General features: G+C 44.0%; 1 protein-coding gene across 3 annotated transcripts in view; it reads left to right on the forward strand.

Moving 5' to 3' along the window:
- baiap2b (BAR/IMD domain containing adaptor protein 2b) overlaps positions 1–19,816 on the forward strand; it is a 97,939-nt gene that overhangs the window by 5,033 nt on the left and 73,090 nt on the right. For 2 of the 3 annotated variants that reach the window (XM_028567578.1, XM_028567575.1), the window contains exon 2: positions 771–1,156. The exons of the other annotated variant lie outside the window; for it this stretch is intronic. In XM_028567578.1, coding sequence (XP_028423379.1) covers positions 1,109–1,156 — 48 coding nt within the window. In that variant the 5' untranslated portion in view covers positions 771–1,108. The remainder of the gene's footprint in view (positions 1–770; positions 1,157–19,816) is intronic. 3 annotated transcript variants of the gene reach the window in all.

Here is a 19,816-nt window from a genome sequence, read left to right on the forward strand (position 1 = left end):
GGCTTAACGTGTCTGGAGGTGCTGGGTCAGGTCTTCTGTTCTGAATGGTCGTAGCAGAGGCGGCGCGTGGGCAGCGTGTGACAGAGCGGAGGAGGCGTGGCTCTTTAAAAAAAAAAACATTTTGTGCTGCATTCACGGACTCACCGTAAAGTCCAAGTGTGACACTTTCTGCTGCTTTTGGGTTGGAGTTAGGCTACTTATGATAGATAAGTAATGCTAATACGAGAAGCAGAAAGAAGAGTGGCAAGAGGAGAAAACATAATTGATGTGTAGATGAAATGACTAGGACAAAATTAGTGATGAACGCTAGGATCATTAAAATCTTTAAGGAGAAAGTCCCGTCAACCTGACTTCAAGCCTTTGACTTTTTGGCACATTTCTTGCCCTGCGCACAATTAGGTGAAGATGCCAAAAATGGTCTGTCCTACAAAAATATAGATAGATGCTGACTTCTTCAGGAAACACTAAATATAGATTATTAAGGCTTTTAGGCTATATATATCATAGCTATTTACATTTATATTTAATAAAATATATTTTTACACTTACATATTTCGATACAATGTTTTATTTTAATAAAAGAAATTGTACAAAACACTATATAGTAGGCCTACACAATATACTTATACTTTTCTTTCTTTACCTAAGAATGGTCGGAATCAAAGATACACATATTTGGTCCCTAACTTTACTTACTTATAAAAGAAATACTTGCCTTGATGTAGGAAACATTAAAATATCTAACAGAACTTGTCCTATGTTTTCACCAGGACTAGAGGAGTTCATAAGCTTAATATTTCCCACCTCCCGTGAAGGCAGCACCGCCCCTCTTGAAGTGAGTCCGCCTCTGCGCTCCAGCCGACAGCCCCGGACTCTAACTGGCTGCGTGGGGGAGCCGGTGTGGGCGCAGCGGAGGACTTTCCTATAAAAGCAGGCATCCCGCGGACGGAGGAGCCTGTCTCTCTCTCTGTCTCCGGCGGACCAGAGACGCGATTCCCCGCCAACACCTTTCGCTATTTCTCCCGGGAAAAAAAAAATCATCTCAGCCTCACATAATAAAAAAAAAGGGAATTCATAGTTTGTGGTTCTGACTGACGCTCCAGCAAGGATGTCCCGGACCGACGAGGTGCACCGTATAACCGAGAATGTCTACAAGGTGAGAAGGCATGTTTGGTAGTTTGTTTCCCCTGCCGATGAGCACACGTCCTCCTGCCGCGGAGGGACACCTGCTGCACCGGTAGGCTGTAGGCTACGGCTGGTCAAAGGACCGACAAAGGAGAACTTTGACCAAGTTGACTTCTTAGCCCATGTCTTGTCAGAGCTGCCTGTTCTGTTAGGAACTAGATTTAGAAAGAAATCATTTCCAGTCACCAGGAGTTATTTTTATTTTTTTTTCTCGAAAATGCTGGATCCCATCTGAGACCACTTGGTCGTAAATCTAGCTCCCAGAGACTGATGTTAGTCTACACCAGCAGCTGGTTGTTGTCCTTTAAAGGTGAACTGATTCACTATATAGCCTGTTAACATGTTCATAACGCTTGTCACAAGTTATTAGAGCCCAAAGCGAGGTCGTCCAATCACTTTCTCAAGTCAAATAACCGCCTACAGCAGCAAGACCAGTAACCTAACCCGTGAACTGAACAGCAGTCTGATCACTGGCAGTGAATGGATTCATTGATTACTTTAAAGCACCCAACCTCCCCTCTTATCTCTGCTTACTCCGATGCTGTTTTTGCAATAATGGTGCACAGAGCTGCAAAGATTAATTGATTACTTGTCAACTATTGAGTTAATCACCACCTATTTTCATAATCAGTTAATCGGTTTGAGTCAAAGATTCTCTGATTGCCGCTTGTTAAATGTGAATATTGTTCTAGTTTAGAACATTTTAATTGTTAGCTGCAGCCCTAATGGTGCAAAAGTCTGTCCCGTGGATCTATCTCACTGCGACCAAGCTGACAGCTTGCCTCTGGGCAGTTCAGTTCAAGTTTCTCCCACATTGCAGAGGAGAAGCTGTCACCCCCTCCCCCTCTCCTGCAAACAGCTGGTTTAGATGTTACCTGTGTGAGGGAGAGCACATCATTGACTCATAGAGGTCTGTACTAGCCGGACCTTCCTCCCCAGCGCTGTGGAGGAAGGTCTGTCAATGCGAGACTATGGAAACATGAATTGGTCATGTGACAAGGGCTGGGAAGATTGTCAGAACAGGCAGCCAAGTGATAATACTCCGATCCAACGGTAATCCCAATTGTAAGATCGACAGCAATGTAGCCCATTGGATATTGAGGTGGAGCAGGTGCCACCCCGTGCACCCCCCTTATAGCCCCACCCCTGCCTCAAATTGGAATCACAAGCTGTGATACCATGCAGGTTCAGTAGTTCAATACCAATGCAGCTAGATGACTCACGTCAGAGGAAGGAGACAAGAAAACACTGAATTGCTCCAAAGTCGGAGGTATTCTAAACTCTCGACACCGACTAAACTTACCTCCCTGCACTTGTTGAAACGTGAGAGGCAAAAGGTGACAAACTCTCAGGTCCTCCATTGTTATTTCTACAACAAAGCTTTTCTTCAGCAGAGGCAGGAGGAGGAGGAGGAGGAGGAGGAGTGGGAGGAGGGGCTGAGGGGCTGAGAGGTGTTACTCTACAGTTTGGATATCGTAATATCGCGATATGACCCAACAAGAGGCAGGATGTTGAAAATGAGTCTTGAGAGGCTACCACGACAATGATTGGAGTCATTTCAGATTGGGGTTGACTTTAAGATACATGGAAACACACACACACACACACACACACACACACACACACACACACACACACAACATGCACGCTCGGTCCCTGAAGAGGCTCTAATTAGGGATCAATGGTGATCAAGGGGTAGGCGCCTGATGTTGTGGCCTGTAGGAGGTTTCTTTGGCTCGCTAATAGCCGGAAAGGTGACCAGGAGGATGAGGAGGATGAGGAGGAGGAGGAGGAGGAGGAGGAGGGAGTGGAGGAAGGTGGACAGAACCTAAACTGAATGGGGGGCGGGAGGGGCTGGGACTACGGTGTATCATGAAGCAGTTTCTGTAAGAAAAGTAGTGCTGAAGTGATTAGTTGATTGTCATTTATCAATCAAAAATGACAAACCTGACAAATGTTGAGGATTTGCAGCTTGTCAAATGATGATGATTTTTTTTTTAGTACTACTCTATAATAGAGGTGGGCGATTATGGTGAAAATCAAATATCCCAATATTTTTGACCAAATACATGGATGTCAAGGCTGACTATTGGTGCTTCCTCAAAATATTTTCACAATGAGATTCGTGATAAATATTCATCAGTAATGTGGATACGATGACTAAGTGACTAAAGGCAAAACAGACCGGTGCCATAAGTACAGAAAATGACATCACTTTACAGTATAGCCTTTTAAAACCAGGAAAACGCAACACTTCTGTCACATTGATGTTACAATATCCAAAATATAAATCAAAATTTAGCTTCATTTATCGATATTGATATATTATCGATATATTGCCCAGCTCTACTCTATAAGAACAAATAAATATCTTTTTGAGTTGTGGACAAAACGAGACATTTGAGGATGTCATTTTGGGCTTTTTGGGAAACCCTGATCCACATGTTTCGCCATTTTCTGACATTTTATAGACAAAACTACTACTCCATTCTTCCAGAAAATGACCGACACATTAATCTACAATGAAAAGAATCGGTAGTTCCAGCCGTGGTTGCAGTGTCTTGGGAGGAGAACAGCTGTTGGAGGGGGGAGGTATGAAAATGCCATCATGCCGAAATGCAGCAGTGGGGCTCCTTCCTGCCATCAGCAGGCTGCATCATTACGGAGTCAGCAGGAGCGAAGGGAAACAGAGTGCTGCTGCCAGCTTGACCCTCTGCTGGCCGCTGATTGGTAGAGACTGATGCTCGCTGGTGTGGCAATCCGTGTGCGTGTGTGCGTGTGTGCGTGTGTGCGCGGTCTTTATTAATACATTAAATGCATGGCAGATGAAGAGGCTTCCATCAGGTAGTCCGTTGGCTCACTGAGGAGAGAAGGTAGAGGCGGCAAATGTCAAAGATTTAAATCATGCAGCACAAAGATGGGGGATCAGGAAGATCTATTACCCAGCCTAATATCACAACTAGGGCCGCAGCTAACGATTCTTTTCATTGTCGAATATTATGTCGCTAAATTTGTTCGATTAATGGATCAGTTTGTTTGGTCTCTGATATGTCAGAAAATTGTGAGAAATGTGGATCGGTGTTTCCCAAAAAGCCCAAGATGATGTCCTCAAATGTCTCGTTTTGTCCCCAACTCAAAGATATTCAGTTTACTGTCAGAGAGGAGAGAAGACACTAGAACAATATTCACATTTAACAAGCTGGAAATTACTCCATTATCAAATAGTTGACAACTAATCGAATAATCTTTGCAGCTCTACACCTTTTGACCCGTTGAGCAGAAAGTACTCTTGAGTGCCAACGTTGCTCAGTCCATATGTGAGTTGCTAGAAAATGGTTTTAATCTGCAACGAAATAGACCTACATATATGGGCAATCATGGCGATTGGCTGATATTGGATGTACATTTTGGATACCTAAATCCTGTCAGGAATTATAAGTTGTATTTTCTTCTCCCAGGGATGACTTCTGCTAAACTGCATTGAGTCATCGTCCTCTGTGCTGCGATTGAAGAGAGTTTTGTGTAGCCAAAAGCATAAATACGAGGCGGGTTTATCAACAGAGATTTGATATTTGAATAACTCTCCCCAGCAGCTACCATTACCGGGCAGGAGAAGAGCAATTACTCCCAGGTGGCAGTAACTATGCGAAGTGAGCACGATGACCCTGCGCTGGATAAACAGTGATTTTAGTCTTTTCAGTAGCTCTGTGTCTCTGCTGTTTGTTCGACGATCAGCTGCCAGAACACGAGAACTGTAGAGGACCAAAGGCGTAACCTCACTGCTGTGCCGCTGAAACGAGAGCTGCTGAATGTAATTTTTTGGATGACTCACACTGGTGAATGCGTGTGTGGGGGCAGTGTCTCACGACTGTGTGTGTGTGTGTGTTAGTCAGCAGCCATACTGTACTGATGAGGCTGGCACTGTATCTGGCTCTGTAATGACACGCAATGTCCCATCAGAAAATGCAAATAATGAAGAGGGTGGGTGTGGATTGAAGTGTTAAGTAACGCTCAATACCCACTGACAATGTGTGTGTAAACTGTTTCCTCAGGTTGTTGTGGTTGCTGAACAAGCGCCATGTGTGTGTGTGTGTGTGTGTGTGTGTGTGTGTGTGTGTGTGTGTGTGTGTGTGTGTGTGTGTGTGTGTGTGTGTGTGTGTGTGTGTGTGTGTGTGTGTGTGTGTGTGTGTGTGTGTGTGTGTGTGTGTGTGTGTGTGTGTGTGTGTGTGTGTTCAGGAGTGTATTCAGCCAAGCGTTGTAATCCCAACAGTGCTGCAGGCTCTGTTTGTTGAATGAAAGCTCGAGAGAGTCCGGGAGAGGCGAAGCTGGTTCCAGGTTGGGTTCGATGGTGGGAGTGGATTATTGGAGAGCGAGAGAGAGATCAGCTGATCAATTGATCGATTCTTTGTGCTTCCTTTATACTGTATGTGTTTGTGCGTCTGAGTCCGTCCACCCATCGCGTCCTCCAGCTCCTCATGGAGGATCTCGAGGCTTTCCGTGGCCAGATAGTATCCGGTGTAGGCCAATGACAAATATTACATAATTGTCTAATTGTCAAGTTTTTTTTGTAAATAATCGCGGTTTCTTTGTTTAACTGCAATTGATTACTAACATCAGCTAAGGTCCTAAGACGTATGACTGGTAATTGTCGATTGCGTTTTAGATATGCCAAATCGTAATTGTATATGTGATTATTGGTCGGATTATATCTTTTTATTATTATTTCACTTGTTAGTTGTTGGAACTTGACCCTAAACACGTTCATAGCAACAAACATGTTAGAAATCCAGTTAGAAATGTTTTATGATAATAAAGAGGCGTAGTTTACTTCATAGACTGTATTTGTGTTATTACATCATCTGGGTCACATGACCGTGATATATAACCATAAGAAAAATCCTGGGATTCATTCAGAACCAACACAACTTATACATAAATATATTTTTAAATTTGACCCAAAGAGACAATTATACTGTTAATCACAATTATTTCTGAGACGATTAATTGTACGACAACATTTTGAATTGTTACAGATCTAATCGGGTGTGGCCGGTATTGATATTAAAGTGAAACTACAGCGACAGAAACTACGCACTACAGCTTTAATAGCCTATTTTGGGGTTTTCAACAGCTGGTTGGTCAAAACAAAAAATGGCAAGATGTCATGTTGGGCTCCAGAAAGTTGCGATAGGCATATTTCACTATTTTCTGTTGTTGGAAAACATAATAATCTTGGTGGCGGTGATATTCAGCTTGTTTTTTGAGCGTTATTGTTTCCGTGTTCCTGTTTGGACGTTCAACTGTACAAAGAAACCAAATCACTTTATTTTTATGTTGTGATGCTTTTACAGAAGCTGTCAATTCACATGTCTCAGACGCGTTATAAACCAGCATCAGTCCTTTTTTTGGAGATTATTTGTATTGGCTAACTGTCACCGTCACCCTCAAGTGACTGGAGCAACACATCCCTCCGTAAACATTGTCATATTTTCAAGTCCAACCTCCACAAGACTATGGCAGTGCCAAAAACTATTTGTTCTCAAGAGAGGGATTTTTGTCCAATGTGTGGGGATTATGAGTAATACTACCCAGCAGTCACACAAGTACAGTCTGCTCAGGTTTCTTCCTCCTGTAGAGCCCTTTCATTCCAATGTGTACATAAAACCGAGAATTACAGTCCTGAATAGTAGTTTTCCAGCTGTTTTCTCAACCGTACTGAGACAGAACTTGTATATTATATAGTTTGCACGATGACCACAGCCAGTTTTTCATTAATTTGGTCTGCAACAACCGTTATTTTCATCGTCGATTTATCGGTTGATTATTTTCGCGATTAATGGATTTTGTTTGGTCTCTAAAATGTCAGAAAATTGTGAAAAATGTGGATCAGTGTTTCCGAGAAAGCCCAAGATGATGTCCTCAAACGTCTTGTTTTGTCCACAACTCAAAGATATTCAGTTTACTGTCACAGAGGAGAGAAGAAACTAGAACAATATTCACATTTAACAAGCTGGAATCAGAGAATTTTTACGTTTCTGTCATAACAAATGACTCCAACCGATTAATCGATTAATCAAAATAGTTGGCAATTAATTTAACAGTTGATAACTCATCAATTAGTCTTTGCAGCTCTATCATAAATATTTATTGGGATGGTGATCTAGGATGCTCTGTTATCAGAGTTATGGGCTGTTGGTTGCGTGTTCTCCAGCCCAGATGTTAGCCTAGCACACAGCTGTTGTTGCCGGCCAAGCGCTGCAGGTGAGTGGCAGGGCGTCTGTTCGGTATGCAGCAGTAGATGGACTGAGGGAGGTTTTTCGTTTTTTTTTTTTTTTGGCAGATCGCTCCATTATCAGTATGTTTTTTCTCTTCCATCTTCTACACTATGAAAAGATGCCTCGGTGTCATGTGCAGCCCCGGTACTGACCAGGCAGGCTGAGCTGCTCTGCTACGTTTTCTGTTCGTGTGAGTTCATTTGAGGTGAAACCAAGCCTCTAGCCTCCGTTCTCATGTGGAGGGAAGCATATTGAATCCAAAAATGCTCCGCTCAGACAGGATTCCTCCAGTTGGGATTGTTTCAAACCAATGATTTCTCCCCTCTTGATTAGTCACACTGATTTCACCTCTTTTGTCTCTATTCAGAGCCACGTCGCTGGCTTTGTGCTCCCGTCCCTGCAGAACGCTGTCGGCCTCCTCGAGCTCCGGGCTTTGTTCTAGCTTCACACCTCGCTACAGATCTTTGGGCAGCGTCATGTTGTGGGGTGTGTTATGTAAGAGGGGAGCATTGCAGGTGGGTAGCATAGGGTACAGCGTTAAAGTCGCGCACTTTAACCTGCGTCATGCATTGTATTGTAGAGTTTTCGTAGGTTGAATCAGAATTGTCAGGTTTTGATCGTCGAGTGATGTGGGTGGGGCATGGGAGTGACAGTCAGTCACCAATCGCGGTAAGTGAAACTTAAATCTGTCATGGGGCGGTTGGATTTATTTACCCAGTAAAAAGAGAAATAAAACGTTTTCGTTGATTCATCACTAGAAATGCAACTGTATTAAGCATCTCGCTACAACGTTATCCACATTCGTATTTAGACCCCGAAGTTGGAAGTTAAAACGAAAGTACAAAGAGTCTTTTGTGTGATTTGAGATGATGCCGTCTCGTGGGTGTAAACCGGCAGGTCTCACAACGTCGCAGAAGGGGAGCTGCAAGTTTACACGAATCTCCGCAGCACCGTAAAGTCCAGTTCAGACCAAAGATTCTGGACGAGACTGGGAGACTGTCAGTCGAATCAGGCTCCATCGATCGAAGCATCGAATATTCGACTCTACGTTACACACAGAGACGGGGCTCACGCATGTTTGTTGAATTTTGAGAAGGGCTGTGCTCGATTGAAGAAATTCTTAGTTGCCTAACAGTTGATTTAATCGACAGATCTGTAAATCTGAATTTCTCCGCAAAGAGTCATGCTAAAAGCACCACTTTAATTCTTATGTTTAACAGAGATGTGCTCGTACGTTTCTTGGAAATAAGTCATTCAGCATGAAAAAAAACATAAAACATGACTAATGGACTAAAGAAATCTAAGTTGACTAAGACCAAAACGACCGATTAGTCAACTAATCGGTCGAGGTTTAGGAACTGGTATAGAAGTCCCAGTATCTGTTATAGTATAGTTTTGAGCGATGCCCAGCCCGATTCACAATGCAGAGTTTCGAAAGAAGACCTTTCTCTTTCATTGCGTGGCAGTTGATCTTTTTGAAGGCTTGTAGCTGGAGCTAAAAATGCTTCGATGTGATATATTCTTGGGCATGTTATCTGTGGGAACAAGTACACCAACAAAGAACAAAATGTACCCAGTTGTTTGTCTTGATTTCTACAGATTTGGTTTAGGCAAACTGTACATAATGTCTATAAAGGAAATGTGATGCTTGGTACAGCTTTTTTTTACATGAACTGAATATGTCTTTTGAGCACGGGCTGGACCCAAAATCAACATCCAGAAGGCAGCAGCCCAAAACGGGTGCAGGAGTGTACACTGATATCCTTTTTTATTATTTAGAATCCGCCAACTGCTTTATTACAGCCAGCACAGCTCTCGTAGCTGTCATCCAACATAACTGTTGGCATCTGCTGCGTGTGTGTGTGCAGTACGTCAGCGGCCGTTAGCACATCTGTAAGTTATCCAACTTGAGCTGGAGGGAGAGAGAGGAGAGGAGAGGAGAGGTGGAGGCTGTCGGGGAGCAGGAGGTTGGCAGAGGATGAAAGGAAAGTTACTGGGACAGATCTCCGAAGACAGACAGAGGACGGAACACAATAAATGGGAGGGTGAGGAGACAGGAGTGTAGATCCGCTGTTCTTCTCTGACTCTAATTAGACAGAAATTAAAGTCAGGGAAAGGACTGAAAGAGAGGCAAGAAAAAAAGCTTGTGTGTGTGTGTGTGTGTGTGTGTGTGTGTGTGTGTGTGTGTGTGTGTGTGTGTGGCTCCAGAAGGGGAAATTTAATCTGCAATCTGAGGTTGGAAGAGGACAAGAAGGGATGACGAGGTGTGCTAAGGGGATTGGACGATGAAATGCACCATTATCTCACTGCTGTACTAGGCTGCAACCTTTCAAATTTCATGACACACACACACACACACCTGTATGCTATGCAACGCTCAATGGTGTTTTAAGCCCCCACCGTCGCCTTCAAGGCAGTGCTGCGACTGTCTACTTCAAGGCACCTAACCCTAACCCTAGTGCCTTCCATGCAGCGCTGCCTAGAAGACAACGTTGGGGGCTTAAAACGCCAAACATCCTATGCAACACATCCTGGCATCCCACGTGCAGACAGGGAGAGATTCACTTTGGCAACATTTCCTGTGCAAAGACACAACACAGGAAATGTTGCCAAAGTGAATCTCTCCCTGTCATTTAAAAAAAATGTAATCCTGAGCTGGCCATTCATATGTGTGAAGGAACACCTGCACTGTGAACATACGTGTTTGTGTGAGCACATGCTCATTTGCATGTACACGTGTAAATTTAAAACAGGTTGTGTATAGATCAAATCCGTTGCGTCACTCTGAGGCGATGACGATGATCAGCTTGGCTCACGTGGTGGCGGTGGAGACTACCTCACTCCCTCCCTCCCTCCCTCCCTCCACCTCCACGCTCTCGCCTCTCCCGCCACTCTGTCAGCTTGCCTGTGGTAGGAGCCAAACGTGAGGGGAATAGAAATGGGCTGCCCTGTCATGGGGGGAATTCCAGCACTTCCATATATGGCGGCGGAAGTGCCCCCTCCCTCCGTCCTGCCTCCTTCTAAAGCTGCGTCTGTGGAATAGGGGCTGCTGGCTCTTGCCTGCGCTCGCCGGCATGCAGATAAGAGCTCATCTGAAAGGGAAATTGGCTGAGTTCACACACATTCGTACACACTAACTCACACACACACACACACACACACACACACACACACACACACACACACACACACACACACACAACAGATAGGCACTGAATTTACATCTCCTGAGGGCGTTGGAGCAGTGCAGCTTTAGCGCGGCTATTGTCACACTGGCTGAGCAGAAGCAAATAATGTCCATTTCCTGGGAAAACCAGAATAATGAGGGACAGAATCTAAACACTAATGGACATAATGTATATGCATCAGCTTATCGCCCCCACATACAGTGTATATACTGTATTGGCTTTTTTTCCACACAAGCAATAATGGTGTCTGCTGCTTCTCATTTTAATTCACAATGCATGCATGTGTCCGGGTGTACTCAATAAAACGGCTACTAAGTGTGTGAGGTATTAGAAATCCTCCGCAGGGCAGCATCATTCAGTGTGGTGCAGATTAAATGCAGGCAAAATAACAACTGAAATGGGTTTTCTGACCACCAAAATTCATCTTGGGACTGGTTTACGAATGTTACACAATATGGCCAAAGGTTTGTGGATGCCTGTCTACATATTTTAGTTCTTCAGGGTTTGGGCTAGGCGCTATGTTTCCAATTGAGGGAAAGACCTATAGGGCCCTATTTTAACAACAACGACGTGGAGCGCCTGGCGCAGGTGCGTTTTAGGGTGTTTGCAAATCCACTTTTGCTAGTTTAACGACAGAAAAAAGGGTCCGTGTGCCAGGCGCATGGTTCTAAAGGGTTGTACTTAGTTCATTAATCAGGTGTGTGTTTGGGGCCTAACATGCAATAAACCAATCAGAGATCATCTCCCATTCCCTTTAAAAGCCAGGCGCGTTTGGACCTCGGAGCATTGCTGTTATGATGGAGGATTTTCTAAGCAGGAAGGAGAGATTTTTTTCAGGAGAAGAAACTGATCTGCTCGTGCGTGAATTGAACGCGCACGAGCAGATCATATCATAATACTATTTCACATTGTAATATTTTTATTTGTAATCTTCTGCATGTGTGTGTGCTGCTGTGCGTCCCTGTATGTGTGTAACAAGCTTAGTGTGTGTGTGCTGTGCACGAGCCTAGACTCAATTTACTAATTAGCTGTTAAAATAACAATGAAATGCTGCGTTACTGACTTTAGACCAGGTTTTTGTTGGTCAATGGCGCGATCACTTACTGCTGCCTCAAGATAGCAATACTCCCAGAATGCCCCTGAACACACTTCCCTGTAAGACCAGCACGCCCAGAATGCACCTGAACACACCTCCCTGTAAGACCAGCACGCCCAGAATGCACCTGAACACACCTCCCTGTAAGACCAGCACGCCCAGAATGCACCTGAACACACCTCCCTGTAAGACCAGCACGCCCAGAATGCACCTGAACACACCTCCCTGTAAGACCAGCACGCCCAGAATGCACCTGAACGCACCTCCCTGTAAGACCAGCACACCCACGGGCGCACAGATGGGTGCAGGTGCATTTGCTATTTAAACGATGCGGGAGCTGGACGGGAAATTGACAACTGGGTCGGTCTTAAACTACCAAAGACACTGGCGCCGCGCCGGGTGCAAGATAAGGCCCACAGTATTTCAAAATGACAATGTTTCTGCTAGGGCTGCACCCTCTTAGTCGATTAGTCGGTCGGTTTGGTCTTCGTCGACTAAGATTTATTTCGTTGATTAGTCTTTTTTTTTTTTTTTTTTTTTTTTTTATACTAAATGACTTATTTCCAAGAAACTCATGGTGAACACAAGATTTTAAGTCGTTTTGTGTAGAAACTTGTACAGATGTGTCAGTTAAATCAACTAGTCGGGGGCACCCGGGTAGCTCACCTGGAAAAGCGCACTCCCATATATTGAGGTTTACTCCTCGACGCAGTGGCCGCGGATCCGACTCCGACCTGCGGCATGTCATGCTCTCTCTCTGTCTCTCTGTCTCTCTCTCTGTCTCTCTCTCTCTCTCTCTCTCTCTCTCTCTCTCTCTCTCTCTCTCTCTCTCTCTCTCTCTCTCTCTCTCTCTCTCTCTCTCTCTCTCTCTCTCTCTCTCCCCCTTCACGTCCTCAGCTGTCCTATACAAATAAAGGCCTAAAATGCCCTCCCCCAGCCCAGTTGAGAACTGGCACAAATCGAGCCGAGACTTCCTGCAGGCTTTCTATACCACGCTAGAATGGCTTGAAACAAGGCAACCAAGGGATTTTTTGAGTCCATGGTAGAACTTCAGACATTACCACAAAGTCATTAAATACATGTGGCAGGCCACCTTTTTAATAAAAAAAAATATTTTTGACTGTATTATTACATGTCTCAAATAGCCTTTGTACTCAGTTTGGGCCACATAAAGCCCTAAATAAAGTCAGCAAAAAGATCCTTAGCTATCGTAGAATTAAGCTGATCAAAAGCAGACAATCACACGGCCAACTCCCAACCTGTTTCACAGTCTGAATGTGGAAACTGTCTGCTTCTGTGGGAGTTTCTGAGCATCAAAGTCGCCATATCTGCCAAGTTCTGCTTTGAGTGGGCGGCTGGGTAGCTCACCTGGTAGAGCGCGTGCCCATATATAGAGGTTTACTCCTCGACGCAGCGGCTGCAGGTTCGACTCCGACCCGCGGCCCTTTGCTGCATGTCCTCGCCCCCCCCACCCCTCCCCACACACTCGCTCTCCCGTTTCATGTCTTCAGCTGTGGGCCAAAATGTATTGTGAACCTAAATTGATGAGGTTCACAATTCTTTTAGCATTCACATCAAAATTTGCGAGAGGCCAGTTTTAAGTATTAATGCATTTTGCCTGATGTAGTAGTACAGAAAAATTGCCATTACATTTATCTTTGGAAGTTAGAAACTAGAGAGTGTGGGTGTTAGTTTGCATGCTGACAACTGCTTTTTTTGCCCACATTAAATAAGATTTATCTGTGCGTGTCTGAGTTTTTGTTTTCTTTAGTTAGTTTGGGTATAAAAGTACAGTAAACATTTATAAAATATTGAGTATACCTCCATGAGTCAAATATATCTGCGTTCCCATTGTTTGATGAAGACAGAGATGTTTGCCGGTTCCTCTGTAGAGGGCTGTGCTGCGGGGCTGCCTGCAGGCATCTGCAACAACAAGCTGCTTTCAGTAAGACAGCAGGCTGTGAATGAGCCACTGAGGGGAAACATGTTGTGTCTATATCGACGACGTTACGTTTCGGGGATTTTGTCAGAATACAGCAACAAAAATCTGCTTAGAAATATAGGAACTATTGGATAAGATAGAACAACATCCTGTCATTCCGCTAATTAAAACATCATCATTAGTTTCACTTGTTTTCATTTCAAACAAATTGTATATCCGAAGTCTCAGTCTGCCACTGCTTCCAGTGCTGGTTCCATGGTATCAGAATTTTGGATAGTTGTCATGGAAACATTAATTGGTAGGCCTGTAACAATTATTACATAATTATCTAATTGTCAATTTTTTTTACATAGTCACTGTTTCTTTGTTTAACCTCAATTAATTGCTAACATCAGCTAAGGTCTAAGACGTATGAATGGTAATTGTTTAGTTTAAATATGCCAAATATGTATGTATGTATGTATGTATGTATGTGTATTGATTGGTTGGTTGGATATGATAATAAAGATAAAAATATATATATATATATAACCAAAAGATGGATTCATTCAGAACTTTAATATGTTTAAAAAAATTACTGAAACAGACAATTATATTGTTAATCGCTATTATTTCTGAGACAATTAATTGTACAACAAAATTCTGAATTGTTACAGATCTAATTGGTCATGTGATAAGGGCTGGGAAGATTGGTAGAACAGGCAGCCAGGTGACAGTACTCTGATCCACTGGAAATCACAATTGTCAGATTGACAGCACTCTAGCCCAATGAATTGGGGGGGGGGGCAATCATATATCGGGGGGCCGGTGCCACACTATGTCCCCTTTTCAGCCCTGCCCCTGCTGGCAATTCGAGACTATGAAACATGTAACCTCAGCCTAACGTGAGGGCGATAAAAACATATTTTTATTACATCTATTCAAACTTTCACATAAATCCCAAACATTGAGAGCATGTGCGTTCACTGTGCCTTACTGAGTTCATTTAGATTGCAACATTTGTAGCTCAGAAAGGTTTTTCCTCATAGTTTTGTTGAAACGATGAGCCTTCAATGGAGCTTGGTATACTTTTGGTTACGTGCTATGTTAACACATTCATGAAGGAAGGGCTAATGCATTTGAGGCGATGAGGCATCCAGTCTAATCCCTTTGTATTGTTTAGAAAGTTTCCGTCAGTGTTCGTGGGAATAAAAACGCCTCTCTGGTTATCAGTAGAAGTTTCTGATAAAGCACACAGTTCAACAGGACTGTAGGACGTGTGGAATGTGGCTTTAACTAAAGAGAGGGCTTCACTGAGCTACTGTTTAGTAAGATAACAAAACCACACAAACACCAACGGGGACTGTTGCATCCGGTCATATATAGTATTAAGATGTTATTTGGACAACTCAGCTTTTTCTAAACTTAACTATGTAGTTGTGTGCCTAAACCTAACCAAACTGCAATGCGTTCAACACCACGACGTTCTGTCGTTTAGATCAGTGTTTCGTAACCTGGGGGTCGGGACCCCCAAGGGGGTCGCAAGGATAATTTTTTACATTACTGTGTGAGTTTGGTATAACTCCTGTGTTATATTCAGAGCTTCATTCACAGAAAGGGGTTGTGACGGCGGGGCAGGGAGAGAGGAAAAGTCACAAACGCATCAAAAATCCATAGAGGCTGGAGCATATTAGACAAGGCTAGGTTGTAGCTGCTAAAACTAAAACTAAACGGTCATTAAACCAAAGCATTATTAGTTTACATGTAGCAGAGCATTCACAAAAAACACTCAAAATCAGCAGGTGTAGAAACCGCTGTTTGAATCGGTCTGCAGCTTTCTCTCGTTGTCGAAGGGAGTGGTGGGGGTCACGAACACCAACCATATTATTTTGGGGGAGGGGGGGTCGCGACTCAAAAAGGTAATATAATAAATAAATGTAGACGCACCGTAGCGGCAGCAAATGTTATTTGCAGCCAGGGTCACTGTTGCTCTCCGTTGAGCTGGAAAAAACAAACTCTGGTCAGGCCAATCACATCGTGTATAGAGTAGGTGGGCGGGGCTTAACATAATGACGGCAGAGTTGCGACGGTTCCGCGTAAATTCCCCGCTACTTGAAAACAAAGAAGATGGCTGCTGCTGCTGGACAACAGTGGTCTTTGGAATCGGCTTTGCCCGCGACTCTGGAAGACTTGGAGTTCAGCTTTTCTTTGAGAAAAGAAAAAAGAACGGCACAGAAATCATTCTTAAAAAAGGAAGATGTGTTCGGAGTTTCACCGACCGGATACGGCAAAAGTTTAATCTATCAACTAGCGTCGCTCTGGTTGGTTGTAGAGCTATCCTATTGCGTGCAGAGGGAATTTGAAAGACAACTGTTTATCCCGCCCCTCGGATTGAGCCCTGCCAATGGTGAGTTCCCAGACCCAACATCTGAATGTGGGTCTGGCTGGTCAGGCTATCAAAAAGGTTGAGAACCACTGGTTTAGAAATGAGGAAGGAAAACGCTCCCGTGGGATGTAATAGAGGGGAAAAAAAACCCACCTATATAGTTTTGGAAGACTTGTTGCGATAAATCCAATTCCATTTGTGTTTATACGTTGAAGCAGGGCTGATAGAAGCGGAGTATTTGTGTTTTGTGCAGGACATTACCTGTGCTGTTTGATTGAAAACATCATGTGGTGACAGAAAATTGCTTCTGTGCTTTCAAGAGTGTGAGTGATGAGTGTTTGTACACCAGCCGACACTTGGACACGGTGAGGAATGGGAGTGTGGTGGCAGGTTATGGAGAGCTGTGTCATATGCTTACACACAAAACACACACACACACACACACACACACACACACACACACACACACACACACACACACACACACACAGAGAGAGAGAAAAACTCGATGACAAGCGGTCACCTTGACTTGTGAGTGGTAGCCAAACACACCCCAGTGCAGCAGGAGCCCTCCCTGCCCACCTTTCGTGTGTGTGTGTGTGTGTGTGTGTTTAATCTGGTTAACCTTCATATCCCGACCAGTTCACACACATCTAAACACGAGGGGAACAAAAGGTGAACTTACTTATCAACACTGGAACTGTTGACTCTGTGGTGATTACAGGGATGTGTTTATTTTTTCCCTTCCATTGAACTTCGTATGATGTCACCTCCTGCGGTGCCGTCGTTGGATCCTCCGTTTTTGAGAGAAGCCGAACTTAGCCCCCGCCCACAACATTTGAGGTCGGGAAGTTCGGTCTGGACTTGATCCGTTGTGGAGCGACTATGCTCCAACCAGAGCTGTTTGGACCAATCAGATTGTCAGGGTGCGGGCTTTATACGATGATGGACAGATGATCAACAGTAACGTAATCAAACACGTCATCCAAAGAGCGCTCGGGTTGAATTCATTTACAACAAAGATGGCTGCCATCTCGTCTGTTAGAGAAGATATCGACAGCACATTCATTTTAAAAGAGGAACGGAGAACCGTGATCACGGCATTTGTCGATCGGAAAGAAGAAAGAGGTTTTTGCCGTCCTTCCTACGGGATTCGGCAACGTCTCATACACCGTTGCTCTGATTGGTTGTAGGTCTATCCGTTGCTCTGATTGGTTGTAGGTCTATCCGTTGCTCTGATTGGTTGTAGGTCTATCCAATTGAGTGCAGAGGCATTTTATTTCCTGGTTCGGTTGAAACACGCGCCATAATCCCAGCCCAATGGAGCAGCATCAGACTCATATTCTGACTAGAACCTGAGTATGACCACGTCAGGCAAGATCTTATTTTTTAGTCGTGAAAGATAAAATGAAGGCAGCGATGGAGAGCTCAGCTCAGTTTGAACAGAAGAGGAAGATTCAGCATTGCATCGTCAGCTCTGTGTCCACAGCGCTGTGTAGTAAGGTCTGGCTACACCACAGATACATTCTGGGATAGGAGGGGGAAAACAAACAGGGATGTTTGCATTTCTTTAAACCAATCCCAATCGTCTTGGGCGGCATGTTCTGTGCGGTAAAATTACCGTTTCTGTAATAGGAGTATGGTGGCTTTAAAGAGAGCAGAGACAACGGCTTCAGTTCCCCGTCCTTAAGGGCCGTGTCTAACTGCAAGGTAAAGCTGTGAAAATATCCAAAATATATAACCCTAAATCTGTCTGTGTCATTGTGCGAATTTGGTGGTTTGGAGGGTTAGTTCGGATTCAACAAAGTCACCCAATTGCGCAAACAAACTGCGAGCTAAAATGATAGTTTTTGTCAAAGGAGTGTGGTGACTTCGAAAAGAGAGCATCGATGACGGCTTCAGACGAACGTGTCAGAGAAGAGTCTTTTACAGCGGTCATTGTATGAATACTTATAATAGAAATATGAATCCGTTGCCACTTGCTTTCACGCGGTTATTTTTAATTTCTTTGTCTCCACCTGGTCTGTCCCTCCCTCCCTCCCTCCCTCCTTTGCTTGGGTTTCCAGGTCCCTTCTTGCTTGATAATCTGTTTGGCAGCAAGCGGCGCAGCAGGTTCTAATGGCGCCACATGGCTGGCTTGGCTTTACAGTAATTTACGCCCCGACATGATATGAACCTGCTGCTGTTTATGTAGGCTGTGACTCACCCCGATGCACTCGTCTCCTGCCGCCAACCGACACACACATGCACTCCTACTCCTGCACACACACATGTTTGTTTCACTATCTTTGTGGGGACTGCCGTTGACATGATGCATTCCCTGGCCCCCTTACCCTAACCTTAACCATCACAACTAAATGCCTAACCTTAACCCTTACCCTCACCCTAACCATAACCTAATTCTAACTCTAATCCTAAAACCAAGTCTCAACCCTCAAACAGCCCTTTAACCTTGTGGGGTCCTGCACTTTGGGCCCCACAAGGCTGTGCAGACAAGTATACTGTGTTCCGCTGTTTTTGGTCCCCACAAATATAGTCAAACAAACGCACAGAGACACACACACACACACACACACACACACACACACACACACAGACTGCCTTCCTTACGCTGTGTTGGCAGAGCCAGCTAGGTCATAATGTTCTGAACGCTGCTGGTTTTCTTATGTTTGTTTTTTTCCCATTTTAGCTGCGAGTGCGCTTACACGTGTGGGAAGTACTAGGGGTTTTACTCACGTATAGGCCCAGTAAACTGCTGTACTTGTACTTTATTTTAACATTTTCATTTTCAACATTTTCTCCACAAGGCTCGAATTGTTATACTTCTTTGGTGCCTGAGGCTATGATTTAATTTTTGCAGATTTAGACTTCATTTTCATCATCATTTCTGTAATTCTTCACCCCCCCCCCCCCCCACACACACTCCTCCCCCCCATCCTAGTTTCTCTTCTACTCTTCTTCCTTCTATTCTTCCTTCCCTCCATTCTACATTCTTTTCTTATGTATTCACTTCTTTTATGTATCGTATGTCCTCACTACTTTCCTTCCCAGCTTCCTTACTTCCCTTCCTTGACTGATCAGAGTAGGAAAAATTTGATACCAACAAGTATATTTATCCGGGGTATTTTAGAGGATTTAATTCTGGCAGGAGTTGGATTCTTCACACTTAGTACTTTAACTTTGACAACATTGAGCACTGGGTACATTTTGTTTTTGCTATCTAGAATTAGAGATTTGAGTAGTGTCTACACAGAAATACACGATTCTTAAGTGTGTGTTTCATCTGTATCATATACACTTCAGAGAAATGTTATTTTCTTCATACCTCCCCTTATTATTAATGGCTTGAATAACCTCTGACTGTGTTCCACATCACTCGTCTGTCATGGGACATGTTGTCTACGTGCTGCCGTGATGCTCTGATGGATCTGTTAACCTTGGTGTTGAGGACTCTCTGCTACCTCTTCCATTTCCCTCTCCTCACATTAGCCGTCTGTCAGAGCCACAGTGGCACTTCATTTAAAAAAAGTAACGGCTGGTTTCAGCTGGGAAAACGAAGAGTACGACAACAATCCACGGGATCATTTTTCTCAGGAGATAGACGCGCCACAGTGTGAAACGGGTTTGGATGCAGTGCATCACAACTTTTACAGTTTTTGTACACGGCATCTTTTTGCACAAAAACTCTGGACTCTGAAGTTGCTGCTGTTGCATTTTTGCACATCTTTCTGCTCTACCACAACACCTCATATAACAAGTTTTGCT

This window comes from Perca flavescens, chromosome 21, assembly GCF_004354835.1.
Source record: "Perca flavescens isolate YP-PL-M2 chromosome 21, PFLA_1.0, whole genome shotgun sequence".
Classification (NCBI taxonomy): domain Eukaryota; kingdom Metazoa; phylum Chordata; class Actinopteri; order Perciformes; family Percidae; genus Perca; species Perca flavescens.